The sequence below is a fragment of the Colobus angolensis genome, unplaced genomic scaffold (genome assembly GCF_000951035.1).
Source record: "Colobus angolensis palliatus isolate OR3802 unplaced genomic scaffold, Cang.pa_1.0 Scaffold11, whole genome shotgun sequence".
Classification (NCBI taxonomy): domain Eukaryota; kingdom Metazoa; phylum Chordata; class Mammalia; order Primates; family Cercopithecidae; genus Colobus; species Colobus angolensis.
Genome location: NW_012112030.1, coordinates 1,523,398 through 1,546,845, shown reverse-complemented (window position 1 = coordinate 1,546,845; position 23,448 = coordinate 1,523,398). Strand labels below are relative to the sequence as shown.

The following is a 23,448-nucleotide window of genomic DNA, read 5'->3' as shown; positions in this document are numbered from 1 at the left end:
TCTGTGTGTACACATTTTTTAGTAACCACTTATCAATGAGAACATGTATTATTTGACTTTTTGTGGTTTGTTTCACTTAACATAATGACCTCCAATCCCACCCATGTTGCTGCAAAAGATGTGATTTCATTTTTGTGGTCAAATAGTCTTCCACTGTGTATATGTACCACATTTTCTTTATCTGATTTTCTATTGATGGGCATTTAGGTTGATACCATGTCTTTGCTGTTGTGAATAATGCACAATAAATATACCATTGCAAGTATATTTTTGATATATTGATTTCTTTTCCTTCGGGTAGATATCCAGTGGTGGGATTGCTGGATTGAATGATAGTCCTTTTTTTTTTTTTCCCCCCCCCGAGACAGAGTCTCGCTCTTGCCCAGGCTGGAGTGCAGTGGCCCGATCTCAGCTCACTGCAACCTGCACTTCCCGGGTTCAAGCAATTCTCCTGCCTCAGCCTCCTGAGTAGCTGTAGCTGGGACTACAGGCACATGCCACCACGTCTGGCTCATTTTTTTTTGTTTTTTTGTTTTGTTTTTTTTTTTTTTAGTAGAGATGGGGTTTCACAATGTTGGCCAGGCTGGTCTCAAACTCCTGACCTCGTGATATGCCTGCCTCAGCCTCCCAAGGTGCTGGAATTACAGGTGTGAGCCACCACGCCCGGCAGTCCTATTTTTTTTTTTTTTTTAAGTTCTGTGAAAAATCTCCATGCTGTTTTCCATAGAGGTTGTACTCATTTACATTCCCACCAACAGTGTGTAAGAGTTCCCCTTTTCCCTCACCTTTGCCAACATCTCTTATTTTCTGTCTTTTTAATAACTTGTGACTAGGGTAAGATGATACCTCGTTGTGGTTTTAATTTGCATTTCTCTCGTGACAAGTTATGTTGACCATTTTTTTCATATTCCTGTCAGATATTTCTATGTCTTCCTTTGAAAAATGTCTATTCATGTCCTTTGTCCACTTCTTGCTGACATTATTTATTTTTCATTATTGTTGAGATGTTTGAATTCCTTGTATATTCTGGATACTAGTCCCTTGCTGGATGAATAAGTTTGCAAATATTTTCTTCCATTCTGCAAGCTGTCTCCACTTTGTTGATTTGTTTTGCTGTGCAGAAGATTTTTAGTTTAATGAAGTCTCATTTGTCTATTTTTGTTTTTGAAGTCTTAGAAATTCCTTGCCTAGACCAATGTCCAGTACAGTTTTCCCAAGGTTTTTTTTCTAGGATTTTTATAGTTTCAGGCCTTACATTTAAGTCTTTAATACATCTTGAGTTGATTTGTTTTTGCATACGTGAGAGATCGGGGTCCAGTTTCATTCTTCTGCATATGGCAATCCAGTTTTCCCAGCACCATTTGTTGAAGAGGGTGTCCTTTCCCTAGTATATATTCTTGTCAGCTTTGTCAAAGATCAGTTGGCTCTGTTTCTGGGTCTCTATTCTGTTCCATTGATCTTTGTGTATATATGTGTGTGTGTGTGTGTATACACATATATGTATGTATGTATATGCATATATATACACACATTAGATCAGTGGAACAGAATAGAGACCCAGAAATAGCCAATTGATCTTTGTATATGTATGTATATATACACACAATATATATATACACATATATATACACACACACACACACACATATATATATATTTTTTGAGATGGAGTCTTGCTCTATCGCCCGGGCTGGAGTGCAGTGGTGCGATCTCAGCTCACTGCAAGCTCTGCCTCCTGGATTCAAGCTATTCTCCTGCCTCAGCCTCCCGAGTAGCTGGGACTACAGGTGCCTGCTACCACACCTGGCTAATTTTTTTTTATTTTTAGTAGAGATGGGGTTTCACCATGTTAACCAGGATGGTCTCAATCTGCTGATCTCGTGATCTGCCCGCCTCAGCCTCCCAAAGTGCTGGGATTATAAGCATGAGCCACTGCGCCAGGCCTGTCTTTTGAAATTTCTTATATTTTTTTGAGATAGTCATGAATTCAGTAGGGCATTTGTCCATTGTAGTGGCCAGTGTTTCAGTGTTTTCTAATCTGTTAAATTACTAGAAATGGAAGTCTCAGCCTTGAAATATCTTTCATATTCCCAGGCTTTAAAGTTGAAAAACTGAAAATGGGGTCTATGCTGTGTTGGTGTTCGTTGCTAAAAATGCAGGACTCTGGTGATACTTCAGAAACCATCCTCAAAGGATTGGGGGTGTAGTTGTCTTTGGTTGCTAAAGACTCAACAATATTTGTCCCCAAACAGTTAACTTTGCTTCTTGACTTCTAGGAATCTGCTCAGCTTGGTTTTTACTCCAGCTCTCTCAGAGTTTTCTCTAAGCAAGAATATTTGTAATTCCATCTCTTGGACAGCCTGTGTCTCATTTCAGATCTAGCCCATAAAATTTCACTTCATAGACGGTCAGGGCTAAAAACGACCCTAGAAGTCATCTAGTCTAACTCCTTATTTGCATGTCAGGAATTAGGATCAGCCCAGATCACACAGGGTCATAGAAGGGCTTTGCCCAGGCAGCAACACGAAGCCTCCCCTATGTCTCTTCCTTAACGTGTGATATGGAATGACTGAGTACCCTGAAAATACCTGTCACAATGTCTGCCACACAGTCAACACGCCACAAATTGAAGTTCTCTTGCCTTTGGCTTCTCCCATGTATCAGTTTCCTGTGGCTACCAACACATTGCGACAAACTCGGTGGCTTGAAACAACTGAAATTTATTCTCTCATGGTGCTAGAGGCCAGAAGTTTGCAACCAAGGTGTTGGGAGGGCCAAAGCTCCCTCCGGAAGCTCTTGGGAAGCATCTGTTCCTAGCCTCTTCCACCACCTGCAGTCATACCTGACTCACGGCTACATCGTTGCAGTCTCTGCTTCTGTCTTCACATTGCTTTCTCCTCTGTGTGTGTCTTTGCCCGTCTCCCTCTACCCATGTCTTTTTTTTTTGAGATGGAGTCTTGCTCTGTCACCAGGCTGGAGTGCAGTGGCGTGTTCTCGGCTCGCTGTAGTCTCTGTCTCCCAGGTTCAAGCCATTTTCCTGCCTCAGCCTTGTGAGGAGCTGGGATTACAAGCACGCGCCGCCACGCCCGGCTAATTTTTTTGTATTTTTAGTAGAGATGGGGTTTCACCATGTTGGCTAGGATGGTCTTGATCTCATGACCTTGTGATCCACCCTCCTTGGCCTCCCAAAGTGTTGGATTACAGGTGTCAGCCACCGTGCCCAGCTTCTACCCATCTTGTATAAGGATACAGATGATTGCATTTAGGCTCACCCAACTAATCCAAGAGAAGCTCTTCCTCTCAAGATCCCTAATTTAAGCACATCTCTTGTCATATGAGATATTTACATGCTCCAGGGATTAGGAAGTGAATATATCTTTGGTGGTGGGGGGGAACTTTTTCGGCCTGTCAGACCCCCACATACCAACTGACTATATTCTAAGGTCTCATTTATATTTTCCTCCCCAGGGGACAGTTTATTTACTGTTTGCAAATGCATTACTTGATCTTGAGACATACTTCACTCTTTCAGGCTTGGCTACACAAAACACTGCTCATCCCAATACTGCAAAGGTAGTAGTCTCATACTACCTTTGTAATACAGATTAGGCAATTACTTTGCACCAGGCCATGTAGGTCCATGAGGCCCTCACAGTCTTTTGTGAGTAGCTGACAGTAGCATGAGCACTATAAGTACTAAAGCACAGATGCTGTGAGAGCCTGGAGTATGCAGTGACTTGGGGACTAGGCTTAGGTTCCATGTCATATTCTTACCTTCATTCTGCAAAAATATTTTGAGCATTCATAATCCACTATATAAGAATTTAGAGATGAGAGACACAGCCATACCCTTCAGTAAGGAGCTCACAGTTGAATGGGGGATGAATATGAGCAAAAAGAACACAAACCAAAGGTGATGAGTGTTTTTGGTAGAGGGATGCCCAGGGTGCCATGGGGCACGGAGAAGGGACACCCACACAGGCTGGGGTGAGACATGGGAGTGGAGCTGTTTAGAAAGCTTCCCCGGAGGCAGTGGTTCTTGAGCTGCATCTTGAAGAAGGAATGGAGATAGTTAAGGCAATAACGGGGAGGAGAACATTCCACACGGAGGGAGAAAGGCACGTGAAAGCATGGAGAAGTGACAGGGAAAGGATATCTCCTCAGCATCTTTCACCTCATCTCCCTCATTGTAATTATAACCATCCATCCATCCCTCCATCCCTCTTCAGTCTCCAAGCGTCTGCTGAGCTCTGACGCCCATGCCCTGTGGTGTTAGGCTGAGCACTGTATGCATGCTTATTTAATACAAGTTTGATTCAGGTAAAAACAGACCTAGAGCCTGGTGTGGTGGCCCACACCTGCATTCCCAGCTACTGAGGAGGCTGATGTGGGAGGATCACTTAAGCCCAGGGCTTCTGGGCTGCAGAGCACTATACTGATCAGGTGCCCACACTAAGCTTGGTGTCAAAATGGAGGGTCTCCTGGGGAGCGGGGGGACAACTGAGTTACCCGAGGAGGGGTGAACCAGCCAGGCCGGAGATGGGTCAGGTCAAAACTGCTGTGCTGCTCAATAGTGGGATTGCACTTGCTGTCCCGACCTGCAGGACAGTTGAACGGACCCTGAAAGGGGGAGTGGGAATGGAGGAGACAAGAAAACACGAGAAATGGAGACAAGACAAATAGCCTGATCAAATCTCGTTTAATGGTGGCAGTGCAATGCCTTATATAGGCTGGCAGGGGAAGAGGTTGGGCCAGGGCGGTAACGGGGGGCTGGGTTTTCTCAAATTACAATCGCGCATGCGCCATTAATTGGTATTTTTCCCCGGGCACGGAATTGCGCCTGCGCTGTAGGCTGCATATCTTCCTGGGCGCGAAAAAGGTTGGCGCGCGCGGGAAAAGTTGTTAATGAAGAACCCGGAAATACGCCATCTTGTCTCTGATGATAGGGAGCTTAAGCAACAGAAGCCGCGGCGATTTCCGGGCCTCACGGCTCCGGACAACTTGTGAATAGTCACTGCACTCCAGCCTGGGAGACATAGCCACACTCTGTCTCTTTATACAAAATGAAAGCAAAAAACACAAAGCCACCAGGAATCCTAGAGTTTTCACTCAGAAGTTCTGGGACAGGCATAACTGAAGTGTTATTTTCCTGAAACTTTCCTCCATAGGGACCGTGACCTCCGACCCCTATGACTTTGCCAACTCATGGGCTCTGAGCAGTGGAGAACAGTGGTGTGAACGGGCATCTCCTCCCAGCAGCTCGTGCAACATCTCCTCTGGGGAAATGCAGAAGGTGGGTGTCGCCTGGCCTGGGTGCACTTGGATGGTGTGTGATTTCTGGATCTAAAAGACAGAAGGACTGAGTCTCATATCCTTCCATCTGGGGGAGGAATGGACTTACACAGGGTCCTTTCCTCCAAAACTGTGGCTGGAGTTTGGTTAACTCTAATTCTAATACATTTCTGGGCCTGGAGCTCTAAAAATGGGACTGGGCTAATTACTTGGTGTAGTGTCTCAGTCCATTTGTGCTGCTATAACAAATGCCTCAGACTGGGTAATTTTAAGGAACAGAAATTATCTTCTGTAGTTCTGGAAGCTGGGCAGCCCGAGAGCAAGGTACCAGCATTCAGTGTCTTGCGAGGACCTTCTTGCTGTGACCTGAAGCTGGGTGCTGTGGCTCACTCTTGTAATCCCAGCACTTTGGGAGGCCAAGGTAGATGGATCACGAGGTCAGGAGATTGAGACCATCCGGGCGCCTGTAGTCCCAGCTACTTGGGAGGCTGAGGCAGTAGAACGGTGTGAACCCGGGAGGCGGAGCATGCAGTGAGCACTCCAGCCTGGGCGACAAAGCAAGACTCTGTCTCAAACAAACAACAACAAAAATTAGCCGGACGTGGTGGTATGTGCCTGTAATCCCAGCTATTTAGGAGACTGAGGCAGGAGAATTGCTTGCACCCTGGCTGCGGAGGTTACAGTGAACGGAGATCGTACCACTGCAGTACAGCCTGGGTGACAGAGCGAGACTCCATCTCAATTAAAAAAAAAAAAAAAAACACTGACATGCTCTCAGATGTTAGCTAGGATGGTCTCCATCTCCTGACCTCGTGATCTACCAGCCTCAGCCTCCCAAAGTGCTAGGATTACTGGCTTGAGCCACTGTGCCCAGCCAAAAGCCACTTTCTTAAGTGGCTGTTGTAAACTTGAAATAGAAGGGAAAGCCTCCTCTCATATCAAATCAGCTGGAAGGAAAACTACTTGATGGTTGCAGACACGGAAGGGAGTCTGAGCGAGAGGCTGTGCCTGAAGCGACACGGCTTGGATGGCAGGATGGCTTCCTGAGGCTGCTGTAACAAATTATCTCATACTCAATGGCTTGAAACAATAGGCATTTATTTTCTCCCAGTTCTGGAGGCTAGAGTTCCAAATTTAGTTTCCCTGGGCTGAGATCAAGGTGTTGGCTGACTTTGCTCCTTCCAGAGGCTCTAGGGGAGAATCTCTTCCTTCCTTCCCCCAGTTTTGGGTGGTAATGGCATTTGTCTTGGGGTTTATGACTTCAGTCTCTGCCTCTGTGGTCACATGGTCTTCTCTCCTGTGTGTGCTAATGCCTGGCAAGGCTGGGAGGACTACCCCACCCCTTCCGCAGGGCCCTATTGCCACTTACAAGGTAGCCCTGCAGCAGTTCTTTCTGCATTACGGTTGCTATTCATGATCTCACTCACCGGGACCTCCCACTGGGGAGAGAAGGGGTACGTGGGGAGGGCTGGCCAGGACCACACTCTGCCTTCACCTGCCACAGGTAAAGATGGTCTTTCTGCCTCTCTGTGTGCGTGTTTGGGGGGAAGAATGCCTTATGTGGGGCAAGACCTCACTCAATGGATAATTCCCTTCCCACTGTGGATCAGGCTGACTTGGGCTGGGGAGGTGGGTGCAGCTGTGAAGCTGAACCCCTGTGGGGAACAGGAGTTGCCCTTTTGGGATTGTGCTCCGAGACTCGTCATCTGAGGAGCAAGGGTCCTCGGTGGTGCTGGGTCAGGCTCCCTGGGAGGGACGTTTGTGTGCAGGGGGTTTACTGGGGAGGCTCTGGAGCAGCCTTGGTAAGGAAGTGAGAGAAGCAGAGTTGGGCAGAGGGAGAAGTTGAACTCCTATGTGACAGCATTGATAGAACTTCAGCGGGGCCTCAGCTAATCCTTCAAGGAACTGGAGTGGCCCCTATTGGTCACTGGATGTGGGCTGCCCTGGGTAAGGAGGTGGAACTCCCTTGGACTGAGGGCCATTCCTGAGGAATGCCTCAGTGGTGAGCCCTTGGCAGCCAACACTGGGCAGCTGGTGGATGAGTCCTCAGGCTCTGAATGGGCACCTACACTGTGCCCCGACAATGCTCTATAAAGTTGCTGTACTTGACAGCACCACCTCCCTGCCCTCATCCAGAGAGCAACCACACTGTCCAAAATGTCAACTGAAGAATCACAAGGTTCATAAACTTAGAGAGGAAGGCTTTTCTTATTAAGAGTTGCGGCCTGCAGGCTGGCCATCCTGCAGGCTGGGAAGTGTAGCCTCTGACAGAAACTGAAAGCAGGCACTTCAAGGGGGAAAAGGGTGGAACAGAAACTTATTCCAAAAGGGTTGACTCAGTATACGTATTTAACAGGTTATAGGAAGAGCTATGGATGTTCATAATGGGAGGAGGCATTTGCATATACAGTAAGCAAACATACATGTTACATATGTCCCATGTTCACTTTGGGATGGAGACTTAACATTTAAATGCGTTAACATTAGCCTCTGTAGGTCAAAAGGTGAAATGGAGGACACAGAGGCATCTTGCACAGCCTCTGTAAATCAGCCAGAACCATTCCGTGGTTGGTGGTCTCTTACCAGGAAGGAATGCTTGTCAGTACACACACATACACACACAGACACACACACACGCAGATTAGCTGGGCATGGTGGTGCACTAGTAATCCCAGCTAGTGGGAGGGGTGAGCCGGGAAGACAGCTTGAACCTGGGAGGCGGAAGCTGCAGTGAGTTAACATTGCACCACTACACTCCAGCCTGGGTGAAAACGTGAGACCCTGTCTCAAAAGAAAAAAAAACCTGCAAAAAGGGAGGGGCTGGGCTGGTTCTGTTTAACTCTTAGGAAAGAAAGTCTAATGGCAGTTAGTGAGGGAGAGTGTGTGAAGGGGGGATGTTCCAGGAACTCAGTTTTAACATTTCTCTGGGGTCCCTTTGGCCAAGAGGGAGCCCGTTTAGTTGGTAGGAGGGCTTAGGATTTTATTTTATTTTCTCAAAACCTGCAACCATGCACAAAGAAGGTGACCCCTGCCTATACCCAGGACCATGGTCATGATGGACTCGACAGGCCACCGTTACCTTTGTCTGGGCACAGGCAGCTCTGCGGAGCGTGAGTACATGCTGCAGTCACCCGAGTGCACAGCCCCTCAGCAGGGCGGCAGGGCAGGTGCTCTGTGATTTTGTTCATCTGATGAGAAAACAAAGCCATAGGAAGTTAAGTAGCTGCCCAAAGTCGCCAGCTAGCGAGGTGCAGAGCCAGGACTCACGCCCTGCCTGACTCCGTCCCTTTCCTGTTCTGGTCACATTGGTTCAGGTTACTCAAGTTATTTCTACCAGTGGGCCCTTGTGTTTCTCTTGGGGAGTTGGGCTCCTTTGCAGGTTCTTAAGATTTCTTTAGGTTCTAAAACCCTTTATTAGCCTGGTGCGGTGGCTCATACCTGTAGACCCAGCTACCCAGAAGGCTGAGGCAGGAAGATCACTTGAGCCTGGGAGGTGGAGACTGCAGTGAGCTATGATTGCACCACTGCACTACAACCTGGGCAATAGAGTGAGACCCTGTCTGTAAAACAAAACCAAAACCAAAAAACAAAAGTCTTTCATTATGTGTTTCTGTGGATTGGGCTAGAGAGACAGTATATAATAGGTCTTAATAAATATTGGATGGGTGGATGAATGGAAATTGGTGGTGGTACTTATGTAGGGATTGTGACCTCCACAATAATCCAGACTCCTTTACTTGTAGAAATCTGATTTATCCAAGTAGGTACACAAGTAGAGAAACCCAGCCCTCTCCTATTCCAGAAACAAAATAAAACACATCCACATCACCCGCCTCCCTCCCTCCCTACCTGTTCCCACCTCCCACGGTAACATGAGAAAGCTTCATTTTAGCTGGTTATTCATTCAGTGAGTTTTCCTCTTCATGGAACAATTTGACCTCTGACCAAGGAGCATGTCAGACCCAGAAAAATATTCTGAGTTGATACTAAATTCAGCTGCCTAAATTGTGAACAGACAATCTTATAAACAGGTACATTCCAAAATGTACCAGGTGTTTGTTGTTTCGGTGGTGCTAGGTCCTCTGATTAGTCCGTCAAAGTCTGCATCACCTGGATCCTAGCCCAGTAGCAGCATGAACAGGCGGACTGAGTTCTAGCACGTGAGGGGAGGGTGCTGTCTCGTGGAAGGGAGGAGTTTCCTCTTCTTTCCAGTAAAAGTTCTTGAACCATACCCTTGATAGCCCTTTGAGTTTCTCTCACCCTGGGCTTCGGGCGTGGGCGCGGTGCTAAGGGTGTGGGTTTGAGTCAGCTCACTTTCTGGCTTTGTGAATCTGGGTGGGACGCGTACCTTTGTAGAGCCTCAGTTTCCACATTTGTAAAACAAATAGTACCTGCTGGGTCATTGAAAAGGTAAGAGAGGGATTATACGTAGAGTTTAGCCCAGTGGGGCTCAACTGTTGTGAGCCATGAGGAGGAGGAGTTAACTGGCTCCCCATCTTCTCCGGCTGTCCTGTGTTTTCCTCCAGAGTGTCTCTGCCTTGAGAGTAGGAGCTGGCAGAAGCAGGCCAAGCACACGCCGGGCTTTAAGCACAAGCTTCAATATTCATTCTTTTTCTCCTTCCCCCTCCCAACTGTAACCAATTCCTTTTGGGTAGCTGAGCGCAGCTTGAGGTTAGAAGGAAAGCAGGGTGCCCAGACATCTCCACATATCCAAGTGGGTAAGTGACAGGAACTAGCCTTCCTTCTAGAGCTGCTTGTGAAACCAGATAGATTTCAAGTTGAGTGCACTCGAGGTACTGTGTAAGAGGACGGATTTTCATAATTTCTTTTTTTTCTCAAATGTACAGTTGTGCTGTTGGTGGGTGGGTCACCCTCGGCTGCCCTTCAGTGTTCTCCAGGCAGGGGTGAGATGAAGGGGAGGTGGTGGATGCCTCAGCTGGTGAGGTGGGGTCAGGGTAGCCATGGAGGTACCTCTAATACTGAAACATGCCTTCAAGGATTTATTATTTTTGGTCTCATTTTATTTTGCAAACATAGCCCAGTGCAGAGTAAGTACTTGACAAATGTTCCCCTACCCTCGAAATACAAAGGAATTACCTCACTTATCCATACTGAGTGGGAGGTAAAGACAGGATTCTCAAGTGGAGAACCTGATTCTGAGGTCGGGTTGAGGAGGGAGACTGGGAGGTTTGTCTCCTGGAGACAAAGGGGAGGGAGAATGCAAGAGAAGCCTTGTTTGTCTCCCAGGGCACCTTTTTCAGGCTCCAGCTGTGCCCTAGCTACTCGCTTTGTCTCCTGGGTGCATTAAAGTCCTTACTAACCAGTGTCCTGGGAACAGCTGAAAAAACTGGGTACCAGGTTCATAGTGTTGGGCTGAGGCCGCAAACACATGAGACCTCCCAGAGGCACAAGCTCCTCCCAGCTCAGAACTACCAGGTTCAGGTTGTTTACCTGAGAAGAGAGGACGGCTTTGTTCTCAGCCAATCAGATAGTGTTTGCCCACAACCGAGGCTTTTTCATTGGCTCGGAAGCACAATGACTCGTCTCCCAGGAGGTGATTAATGTGGTCTTTTGAATTGTTCACAGTCTGTGTAGTCCCACAGGGCCCCTGGGTTCAGAAGTCCGGTCTGGTAAATGCCACATCATTTATGAATGTCTGCTGTTGTGGCTCCAAGGGCCATTCGGGGTGGCAGAGCGTTTTGTCAGGGAGTTCACACGGACCTTGGAACTTTCCTTGAGAGCCTCGAGAATCTACTCCCCAATCCTCTGGTGCTGTCTTTTTAGGGCATAGCAAGGAGTCAGCTCATTCTGAGAGCCAGGTCATATTATTAGTTATACCTAGGGAGCGAATGTTTCCTTGTTATGCCAACAAAACCCAATGCCTGTCTCTGTTGGGACTGATAATGGCCTTGTTTGATTGCATGCAAATTTGCATTTTTTTCGGCTTTTCAAACTGAAAGCAGGACGGTTGGAGTCTGGAGCCCCAAGCTATGAACATTCAGATAATTGATGTTTATTTGCAGGTAACTATCACAAAGTGTACATTTGAGAAAGACCCTTAGATCAGTTTTAAAAAATTCGGTCAGTCTGGGGAATGCCAGCAAGGACGGAACCTTACAAAGGGATCTTGGCTTTGTCCTATAGTCCTGTCTGCAACAGGAAGCCCAAGGCTCCGAGCGGGGCTGGGCTTGGGCTGCATCCAGCTCATACCGTGTTTTTGCTAATTAGAAAAAGGCACCCCTTTCTCTTTCTCTCTCTCTCTCTTTTTTTTTTTTTTCCCGAGATGGAGTCTCTCTCTGTCGCCCAGGCTGGAGTGCAGTGGTGCGATCTCGGCTCACTGCAAGCTCTGCCTTCCGGGTTCACGCCCTTCTCTTGCCTTAGCTTCCTGAGTAGCTGGGACTACAGGCGCCCGCCACTACGTCTGGCTCATTTTTTGTATTTTTAGTAGAGACGGGATTTCACCGTGTTAGCCAGGATGGTCTCAATCTCCTGACCTCATGATCTGACCGCCTCGGCCTCCCAAAGTGCTGGGATTACAGGCGTGAGCCACCGCGCCCTGTCAAAGGCACCCCTTTCTCAAGAAACTTAACCTGCTGGGAAACGGCCAAGATAAACATAACTGAACATATAATGTACATGTATGTACATGTACAGTGTCTACCATATGAACAGTAGTCACTTGGTGTGTTGCCACTGTGTGGACTGTGTGGCTCGCATCATGACACGTGATGGTGTTGGCCTGGCTTCCTCAGGGAGGCACAGTCACTGTGACCATCGTCTCCTTGCTCAGGATCACCTCCGCAAGACGATTGTCTCTACTGAGAAACTGGTGCACCAGTTATCACTCTATCTACCAGTGGTGAATCATTCATCGGCAGCATCCACCTCCGACAGCTGTCTGAAGTGGAAGACATTTCTTTTCATCAATGTTAGGAATCTTAGGCTCATAAAAACTTAGAGTTGGTTGAGAGTCTAGCAGATATCCATTCAACCCCCTACCTGCTGCGTGAATGCTCTCCACAAACTGTGCCTGGGTAGACAGGTTATGCTCTGACCTTGACTTTTAAGAGTTAAGTCTTGACTGGGCACAGTGGCTCTTGCCTGTAATCCTAGCACTTTGGGAGGCCGAGGCGAGCAGATCGCAAGGTCAGGAGGTCAAGACCATCCTGGCTAACATGGTGAAACTAAAAAAAAAAAAAAAAAAAAAAAAAAAAAGGGCATGGTGGCGGGTGCCTGTAGTCCCAGCTACTCAGGAGGCTGAGGCAGGAGAATGGCATGAAACCGGGAGGCGGAGCTTGCAGTGAGCTGAGATTGCACCACTGCACTCCAGCCTGGGTGACAGAGCGAGACTCTGTCTCAAAAAAAAAAAAAAAAAAAAAAAGATAAGTCTTTGAGACACCGTTGCTGGGTGCTTCCCAGCCATCTTGCAGACCTCAGCCCTAGGCGACGCGGCCCTCCTTGACTCCCTGGTAAATTCCTTCTTTCATCGTACGCCCATTTGAAGCTAAAGCCCTGTCCTTCCGTGTCCCTGAATACTAGAGAAGCAGGTGCTTTTGATCTGGTTTTTCCTGGTCTGGCTTAGGAGCTCACATCAGTTGCAGTCCTGTCAGTCACTGAATAGCCTCAGATTTACTGTTTTCCACTGGTCTCTGAATTTGGTGTTTATTGGGTGAATACAAGCCTTCTTTCTTTGACCATGTCTTCACATTCTCTCGCTTCCTCCATTATCTTGTAGAACTCTTTCCCCTCCTGTGAAACAGCGTGCAGCTCACCTGTAATTCCTCTTCCTCCCAGGAAATCACCTGTCCTACTTGAGCTAACAGTTTAAAACAGTCATGTTGACTTTGAATAATCACAACATGCCTCCTCAATAGCCCAAAGAGGCACAGAACATACCCATTCTGTTAGAGACAAAGCAATTCACTCTTCATGTTCTCATTAAACATTGCCCACGCTTTTTATTTGCAAAGACCTACCAGCCTTTTCTGCTCTTTCTCCTCATGGTGACGCTGATAAATTCACAGGCATGGAGGGAGGTGATGTAAGCCTAGCGGACTTGGGTCTCACCGTCTAGGCCCACTTCTGCCTTCCCTCCTCCTCCTTGCCTCTACCTTTTCACTTAATTGGCAGTTTTGGTCTGGAATGGACTTGGAGACTGGGAACAATTTTGTTCCATTTGTTTGGTTGGTAGCGTAGTTGGGATTCATAGAGTCCAGTTGTCAGGGGAGAGCCTGGCCCAGAGAAGGTCAGTAGATCTCAAGGAAGGAGCCTTGGAACGTAGGATCCTGGAGAAGTTGTCAAATGATGGTCCTGGTTTTACAGATGTGGTGCCCACCCACTACGCCCCAGGACACTGAGCTCAGAGCTGTGGTTTGCAATAAGTACACATGTGTCTTTTTCCGTTTTGATGAGAACTGTCTCAAGTCTCTTTTTTGAGTCATGGATAGGCTTAAGGAATGAGGACTTATTTCAAGTGCTTTACTGAGGTCCCAGGGGCCAGTCCCTGGTTTGGCCCAATTCTCTGCGTGTCCTCGTGTGAGTGACTTTCCTGCTCTGCCTCTCACTCTTCCCTCTCTAAGGTAAACAGCTCCATGGAACCCCCACATGGATAGGTACCCTTTCTTTACAGCAGATTCGCTCACCTGAGTGCAGGATGGGAGAAGGGCAGGGAGTCAGTGGTTGTGCTGAGACAGTGGTCACCTTGGCCACTGTTCCCTTGGGGGTCTAACCTCATGGCAGAGGTCAGTGGCTACCATGGGGTTTTACAGATTTCCCTTGAGTTACACAGAGCTTGGTCTTTTTTAAATTAGAAACTTTTTTTCTTTTAAATTTTACTTTAAGTTCTGGGATATGTATGCTGAACGTGCAGGTTTGTTATGTAGGCATACATGTGCCATGGTGGTTTGCTGCGCCCATCAACCCATCATTTAGGTTTTAAGGCTCACATGCATTAGGTATTTATCCTAATGCTGTCTCTCTCCTTGCCCCCCACCCCCCTGACAGGCCCTGGTGTGTGATGTTCCCCTCCCTGTGTCCATGTGTTCTTATTAGAACTTGGCCTTCTGCGTTACTAATTTGACAAGCTCTTGAGAGTTGGATAAGGTCCCAGTACCCAAGCATTCCGTTCAAAGTCTTCCCTAACATAATGTTCTCAAAATCCTTTAACAAACTGTTTCTTAGGTGGGTTCCTTTCCCTTTTCCTTTTCCCTGTTGAGGAACAGAATGGACAAGAATCTGATGGTGCCCAGAAGTGCATGTTCATTGAGATGTTTCATATGGCTTGGGAGATCCAAGGTAGACTAAGGGACAAGACACATAAGAGAAATTAAACCATGAAAGACTGTCTGGGGTCAGTAAAGGACAAATCACCAAGTGAATGGTCAGTGATAGCACAGTGTAGGGGAATTAGCTCCTATCACAGAGCTGAAGCTCTTTTCTTCCTGGGAGCAGGATGGGTGAGTGATTCACAAAGGGCTGCTTTCCATCCCTGGAGCTCGGTAGGCCCCAGACTGGGAACCAGGGTATAGTGCCTTGTCCTTGTGCTTCCAGCCGGCATGTCCTAATCCCTGGAAGCTGCTCCGATGCGTCCAGGAGCACCAAGGAGAAGGTGAAGAGGGTCCCTCAGAGAGCTCCATGGCCAACTTTCCTGCTTCTCATGAGCCCTGGACCCCCAACTGTCTTAGAGGAATGCCAAGCTCTGCAGATACCATCCATTGGGTGGAAATCTATCAACCTGTTTCACCAGGTCCTTGTGAGTCAGAATCTTGGAATGCCAGTGAGAATCTTAGGCCAGCCAGAAGTTATAAATAGAATCAGCTACCCTCCCCCACCCATCATTACAGGCTGACCAATGAGAAGGTATTCCCTGCTGCAGGGTGAATTCTTGAACCCACTACTTTGGAGCAGCTCAGGCTCCAGGTGCCTCCATATCTACCAGAGGCTGCTGCAGGGCACCCCCTCCAGAGCTAGAAAGATCAGGGCCTGTGGAACAATATTGCACTCCTACGTATTAGACTTTCCTTTCTTTGTTCACTCAGTCCTAGGAATGTCCCCCTCCTTTCTCCTTGTCAGCTGCTTGGGAGCAAACACAATAGCTAAGCTTCAGATTTCTGGCTCTGCTTTCTCTCCTGCTGCTGCCTGCCGCTGAGGAGATGTGCTTGCTTTCCCTCCTCCTCCCCTGCACCCGCCTGATGTCTCCAGGGAAGATGCCTGGTCTTCTTTAATGAACTGGAAATGTGATTAAGATGGGTCACAATTGGGTCTGCACACCAACCCAGGCATGGTGAGGTCATGACTGGATGGGCTGGGGCAGCTGCTCTCCTGCAGCTTCTGGCATTGCGGACAGGAGTTGAAAGAAGACAGGAGGAGCTGATGCAGAGCCTTGGAGCCAGGCAGATGCTGGAATTGGCTGGCTCTTGTTTTGCATCCCTGCCAGAATGGTTTAGCAGAGAACTGAGGAGCCAGCATGGATAGCAGGCAAATGAGAATAGTTACAAGCATTTGATTTTCTGGTGTCATCTCATTCGATTTCATTTTGCAGAAACCGTCTAGGGTAGGTCCAACTATTGCTATGTGTCAATTAGGAGTAGGTTCAGCTGTGAGTGACAGGACTTACACAATCTAAGTTAGTTTATCTCTGATGTAAAGAAGCTTGGGGTAGGATGTCAGGGCCATGCAAGATCTCATGGTGTTGGGATCCAGGGGCCCTCTGTCTTCTCTGTTGTCTCCAGTGAGGGCTTCTACCTCGTGTACCCAGATGCCAGCTCAAGCTTCAGGCATCACAACTACATTCCCGCGGTAGAAAGAGAAGGGACTAAGAAAGGAGCAGTCCCTTATTTTGAGGACACTTCATGGAGGTTGCAGAAGACCCCTCTGCTTATAGCCTTCTGGGCATTGCTTAGTAATATGGCTGCCCCCGGCTGCAAGGGAGGCTGAGAAATGGAATCTTATTCCCAGCAGCTCTGTGCCTGGTGGGGGGCGGGGGGAATTGAAAACTGAGGATTCTGTGACTAAGAAAGGAGGGGAGAATAGATCCTGGACGACTTTCAACCTCTCCCACTCTCCCCCTCTTTCACAGGTAGGGAAATGGAGATGCAGAGAGGTGAGAAATTTCCTTTTCTTTTTTTTGAAACAGAGTCTTGCTCTCTTGCCCAGGCTGAAGTGCAGTGGTGCAGTGGTGCAGTCTTGGCTTACTACAACTTCTGCCTCCCAGACTCAAGTGATCCTCCCGCCTCACTCTCCCTAGTAGCTGGGAGTACAGGCACGTGCCACCACGCCCGGCTAATTTTGGATATTTTTGTAGAGATAAGGTTTCACCGTATTGCTGGTCTCGAACTCCTGGGCTCAAGTGATCTGCCCGCTTTGGCCTCCAAAAGTGCTGGGATTACAGGTGTGAGCTACTGCACTTGGCCGAGATAATTTTAAGTCACACACTTTCAAAATGATGGGTTGCAAGAGGCAGAGGTTGCAGTGAGCCGAGATTGCGCTATTGTACTCCAACCTGGGCAAAAAGAGTGAGACTTTGTCTTAAAAAAGAAAAAAAAAAAAAGCAATGGGTTGAAGATTCTAGCCCGACCATGCTTCTAAAACCTGAGCTATATCCACTGTATGACTCCGTCTTCTTTTTTTTTTTTTTTGAGACGGAGTCTCGCTCTGTCAGGCTGGAGTGCTGTGGCCGGATCTCAGCTCACTGCAAGCTCCGCCTCCTGGGTTCACGCCATTCTCCTGCCTCAGCCTCCCGGGTAGCTGGGACTACAGGCACCGCCACCTCGCCCGGCTAGTTTTTTGTAGTTTTTAGTAGAGACGGGGTTTCACCGTGTTAGCCAGGATGGTCTCGATCTCCTGACCTCGTGATCTGCCCGTCTCGGCCTCCCAGAGTGCTGGGATTACAGGCTTGAGCCACCGCGCCCCGCGACCCCGTCTTCTAATCTGATTGTGAGGAAACAAGAGTTGGGAGGGCAGGATGGAAAACCGTGTAATTTGTGGTTTGGAATGGACTCGGGGTTTGCACCCCTTCTTGGTCACCCCTTCACTAGTTTTAAAAGAAAATCCTCAGACAAATTAAATTTAACAGGGTTTAGTTGAACAAAGAATGATGCCTGAACCAGGCAGCCCCTGAATCAGAACAGGCTCAGAGACTCTGGCCTGCCTCATGGTCAAAGATTTATGGACAGAAAAAGAAAAGTGACTTTCAGAAACCGGAAGTGACGGACAGCTGGATTGGCTACAGCACAACGTTTGCCTTATTAGAACACGGTTTGAACAGTGGGCTGCCTTTGGCCAAAACTGACTGCCCCAGGAGGTGGTTACGGTGTGTTTGCATCTCCAGTTAGGTTACAGTTTGTTATGTAGGGAGAAACCTTTAGACCTAACTTAAAATATGTAAGGAGGCACTTTTGGCTAAACTTAACAATTGCATAGCAGTTCTCCAGCTGTTTAGTCGCAGGACTCCTGTATACTCTTTCAAAATAATGAAGGACTTTGAAGAGATTTTGTTTATGTGGGTCGTATCTCTTGATATTTGCCATATTGGATATTAAAACAAATTTGTTGATTCGTTTTAAAATAACAAGCTCATCATATTTTATGTAAAGAACACTTTTTTTTTTTTTTTTTTGCTCTGTCGCCTGGGCTGGAGTGCAGTGGCCGGATCTCAGCTCACTGCAAGCTCCGCCTCCCGGGTTCACGCCATTCTCCTGCCTCAGCCTCCCGAGTAGCTGGGACTACAGGCGCCCGCCACCGCGCCCGGCTCGGTTTTTGTATTTTTTAGTAGAGACGGGGTTTCACCGTGTTAGCCAGGATGGTCTCGATCTCCTGACCTCGTGATCTGCCCGCCTCGATCTCCCAAAGTGCTGGGATTACAGGCTTGAGCCACCGTGCCCGGCCAAGAACACATTTTTAGGCCAGGCGCAGTGGTTCACGAAGCCTGTAATCCCAGCACTTTGGGAGATCGAGGCGGGCAGATCACGAGGTCAGGAGTTCAAGACCAGCCTGACCAACATGGTGAAAGCCCGTTTCTACTAAAAATACAAAAATTAGCTGGGCGTGGTGGCACGTGCCTGTAAACCCAGGTACTCAGGAGGCTGAGGCAGGAGAATTGCTTGAACCCTGGAGGCGGAGGTTGCAGTGAGCCGAGATTGCGCCATTGCACTCCAGCATGAACGACAGAGCGAGACTGCGTTTCAAAAACAAACATATTTTTAAATAAAAAGAACGATAAATTCCAAACCAAAAAATAATTTAGGGGGAAAAAATGACACTGTTTTATAGTTTTGCAAAACTCTTTGCTGTCTGGCTTCAGATACATTATCTGGATGCTCGTATCTGCACCTGCATTTAAATCTGTTGTGATACCTCATGTCCCATAGTCTCGGAAAACTGCACTGCACTCTGGTGAAAGAGGAAAAAGTGCAAATAGCATCTTAGTATTATTTATAAAAACAGTTTTGACTTTGTGCACCCCTGAAAGGATCTCAGGAATTCCTAGGTGATCCCTGGACGTCACCTTAAGAACCACTGACCTAGGCCGGGCACGGTGGCTCACTCCTGTAATCCCAGCGCTTTGGGAGGCCGAGGTGGACAGATCACGAGGTCAGGAGATTGAGACCATCCTGGCCAACATGGTGAGACCTTGTCTCTACTAAAAATACAAAAATTAGCTGGACATGGTGGTGCGTGCCTGTAATCCCAGCTACTCGGGAGGCTGAGGCAGGAGAATCCCTTGAGCTGAGATCGTGCCACTACAACCTGGTGACAGAGTGAGACTCCATCTCAAAAGAAAAAAAAAACACTGACCTAGTAAATTCTTGACACCCATTCCATGCCTCAGTTTCTAAATCTGAAAGGGTGTCTGTATCAGCCTTTGAGGAGAGCTTGTGTTCTTTGGAGGCATCTTCAGGTCTCTGAAGGGCCCGTTTGTGGCATGGGGTGATGAGGTGGTCTCTGGAAGTACTTTAGGTGGGCTAGGAGAGAGGCCAGCTGTGGAGAGGAGGTGAGTTTGCCTCAGCCTCTCCTGAACGCAGGAGGATGGGCAGAGAATCTGTGGAGGGCCTTCTGGCCAGGGAGCCCTATGAGCCAGCAGCCCTCCATGACTGAGTGGACGGTGAGAGCCAGAGATGCCTGGCCTAGGCATCCCGCCTGGCTCCTGCCCACTCCACCGACTGGTGTGCATGACTGTGCCAATTCCCACAGGAAAAGAGGGCATTCAGAGCCGTTTCTAAGCCACATGGAGGGCATAACCTGGGAGGAGTGAGGGAAAGGAGCCAGTGAGAACTTCACACAGGCAGGAACGCACACGGAAGCGTTTGAGGGCACAGAAACAGGCAGAAAGTAGACACCTACTCAAGGAGAATTTGGCTGGGTTTGATTATAATGGGGGCCATAACTACCTGCTAAGAGAAGCTGAGGCCACAGACTTGGACCAGCCTCTCAGAGGGCAGATGTTCCTTTCCTGGGAATCTGTTGGCAAGACTGGGCTGGAGTCTCAGTGCTCGGCTCAGCTGTAGTGACCCTGTTTCCCCTCCTGCCTGAGCTTATGCCCTTGGCTTCACCTGGCATGGCCTCCCTCCTGCCCTGCAGTCTAAGTCCTATATTGCATCCAGGGCCCTGTGCAGACTGCCTCCTATTAGGCAGCCTTCCCTGGCGTCTCAGCTGCAGGTTTCTTGCTGCTGCCATTGGCTGCACTGGGAAGACACCTCTAGGTGAGGACCAGGTCTTCGGGCTGTTATGCAAACATCCCCATGGAAACACCCGGTTCAGGTAGACCGAATGCCAGTTAAGAGCTGGAGGGCATGACCTACTCCTGTCTGTGTTCATCACTGTTAGGTTTGATTCAGCACGTCCTTATTGCCTGCCATGTGTGCCCTGGGAATACAGCTCCTGTCTTTGAAAAGCTTGCAGAGAAATGGAGGAGATGGCCACAGAAATGGACCATTTCAGTATAAGAATAGAGGCCCCCAGAGGGCTGTGAGAACGCCTAACTCGGCAAGAGTGGGGAGAGGGACCTGTCGGAGAAGCCTTCCTGGAAAAGGAGGCTCTTGATCTGAAGGGTGGGGTGGGAGTTAGTGGGGGCCAAAGAAGGGGGAAATGTGGGAGGGCAGAGGGCAGATCCTCCCGCTGGGCCATATGAGGGGGATCTGTTTGCTTTCTATTGCATTCCTTGAGCCTGGCCCCGTGTATGAGGCAGGGAGCAGGGAGGGTAAGGCTGGAGAGCCAGGCTGGGGTCAGGTCATGAAGGGTGAACTTCCTGGCTTTGCTGTCTCCTAATGAGCTAGAGCTTTGTCCTGTCAGCCAGGGTGGGACATACATAGTTAGACTTGCATTTTATATGGGCTTGGACACCCTGCTGGAGACCCAGAGGCCACACTGCAAATGCTTGTTGAATGAATGTTTTGGTCACTGCCTACCTCCCAGGGTCTCTGCCGCGAGCCTCGGAGTACAAAATGCCAACTCCTCCTTGGATCTCTTTTTTTTTTCTTTTTTGAGACGGAGTCTCACTCTGTTGCCCAGGCTGGAGTACATTGGCGTGATCTTGGCTCACTGCAAGCTCTGCCTCCCTGGTTCATGCCATTCTCCTGTCTCAGCCTCCCGAGTAGCTGGGACTACAGGCGCCCGCCACCACACCCGGCTAATTTTTTTTTTTTTTGTATGTTTAGTAGAGACGGGGTTTCACCGTGTTAGCCAGGTTGGTCTCAATCTCCTGACCTCATGATCCGCCCACCTCGGCCTCCCAAAGTGCTGGGATTACAGGTTTGAGCCACCACGCCCAGCCCTTGGACCTATTCCTGTGTCCTGTCTGAGGACCTGGTCTGGCCTGGCAGGGCTACCTGTGGCAGAACAGGAAGCTGGGAGCAGCAGAGATAGCCACCTAAACATATGCCACATGGCATGGCTACAGGTGAGTGCGGATCCAGCTGTGGGTGCTGGGCAGACCTCTGCAAGTCCTGACCGGCTCTCAGACTGGGACCACTCAGGTGGGCCAAGTTCAGGCCAAGCCTGACCAGAGGAAGACTGAAGGACAAAGTGGGAGGACAGACTTTATCTTCTGTTTCTGCTGAGAAAGAAACCCTAGGCGATTTCAGAGGTTTGTACAGTGGAGGCCAAAGGAATTGTTCTAAGAAGGGAGGTGGCTGTTTCTGCAGAAATCCACGCCCATCCTGCAGGCAAGTCATCAGAAACACGCTTCTTGCTAAGGCTTTCTGTAAGCCATTTACTACCTCCAGGGACCTCCCAGGAAATGTGCTGGGGTACTGTTCCCATTATCCCTCTGAGTGGGAAAAGAGTGGGAAAAGCTGGAGATGGGCCATGCTGGGCTGTGTCTCGCCACGGCTCCGAGAGGGGAGGGTGCCTGGATTCCTGGGTCTCTTCTTTTCCTTGGCTGGTACTGCATCCTGCTGGTGAGAATCCCTGGTTCCTGGTCCCTGTGCCTGCAGGAATTAGTCCTGTGGTGCAGGGACTGCTCGGAGCCACTGCGCTACAGCCCAGGTGATGGCAGCAGCCATAGCAGTGACCAGGAAAACCCCAGGGAGTGCCTTTTTGAGGTTTTCTCTAGTTTCAAATTGTGGGTGGAGAAAGGGCTAGACAGGAGCCTGAGCATGTGGTCCTCTCTGGGACACCCTCATCTGCACTCTGAGCAGAGTCACCTAATTTCCTGAATGGCATTTTTGATGGGATAGGCAGCATGGCAGAATGGAGGGAAAGACGCAGGCCTCAGTCTCCTTCCCTGAGCCCCAACTTGGCAGCGAGGATGGCAAGTTCTGCCTATTGCTAAGAAGAGAGGTTCCCTCCCTGCCACTAGAAACTTACTTTGTTCTGGAGGAGTGTGAACTTCCCAAATAAAAGATGAACAAAAGCAGCCTCTCTGTTCCCTAAGGAGCACCCAAAATACTAGGAAGTGATAATGTTGCCTGGCAACCATTCATCTCAGCGTAGCCCAGGGAGATGGAGATAAGGGGAAAAGGACAAAAGTGTTCTTCTGTCCTGCTGGGAACCTGCTCACTATTCTAGTGGGTAAGCCTAGTGGCTGGAGGGATCTCTCTGGTGGCCAGGAGATGATGATGATGATGATAGGGATCATCATTTATTAAGGTAAGTCTTCTGTGCGCATGTTCTGTTCAGGCTTCAGTAATCTTGTCACGTAGGAACTGTTACTATTCTCCCCCGGTTTGCAGAGGAGGAGGAGTTGAGTAAACAGCCTAGCTCACACACTAGCATGGGGGAAGACGTTGGGCTGAATCTGGGGCTGCGGAAGTCATGATGAGGCCAAGGCAGGCCTGCCCACCTCTGTCAGTCACCCTGGCCATTGCTTTCAGAAGCCTCAGGTTCCCCTTGTGTAAAATACTGGGTGAGCAATAGAAGGCTGCATGTAACCGCCTGAGACCTAAGTGGTCCCGGGACCCACAGCAGTGGCCTGCATTCATGGCTGGCCTACGTGGTGCTGCAATTGTGGCGCCGTCACATGGCCCCACCAGGTTGTTGGAGACTGTGGTCATTTCCACAGGTCATTCTTACTCCAGGACACCCTTCCCCGACCAGGTGAACTGATTTGCCTAAGTCCCCAGCGCCAGTAAGGGGCAGAGCTGGGCCTTAGGTCTAGGCTTTTCACAGCCACGTGGCGGGTGCTGGCCTGGCAGAAGGGGATTGGGCAAGGCAGGGCTGTGCAGGGGCTACTGTTGGCCCTGAGATGCGGAGCAGCTGATAGCTGTCCCCACGAGCCTGCCAGCCACGCTTCTACACTTCAGCAGTGCGTGCCGGTGGGGGCTTTCCGAATGTGCAAAGAGAACCGGGGTTTTTTTTTTTTCTTTTTGAGACGGGCTCTGTCACCCAGGCTAGAGTGTAGTGGCACGATCTCAGCTCACTTTAACCTCCAACCCACCCCCCTTCAAGCAATCTCTTGCCTCAGACTCCCGAGTAGCTGGGATTACAAGCCTGCACCACCACGCCCCACTAAGTTTTGTATTTTCAGTGGAGACGGGGTCTCACCGTATTGGCCAGGCTGGTCGCAAATTCTTGACCTCAAGTGATCCTCCCGACTTGGCCTCCCAAAGTGCTAGGATTACAGGCGTGAGCCACCGTGCCTGGTCTGCTTGCCTGGCTTTGAGGGTGGTGTGTGTGGAGGCCTAGCAAGGGGCAGGGCCCTAGCACCAGGCAGGGGGGGTA

The 23,448-nt window shown here is 49.0% G+C and overlaps 1 protein-coding gene across 1 annotated transcript in view; it reads left to right on the top strand.

Annotated features, from left to right (window-relative positions):
- The window catches only part of VWF (von Willebrand factor), a 198,100-nt gene that overhangs the window by 21,768 nt on the left and 152,884 nt on the right, over positions 1 to 23,448 (top strand). The window contains exon 6 of the mRNA XM_011955306.1: positions 5,169 to 5,293. Within this exon, the coding sequence (XP_011810696.1) occupies positions 5,169 to 5,293 (125 nt within the window). The remainder of the gene's footprint in view (positions 1 to 5,168; positions 5,294 to 23,448) is intronic.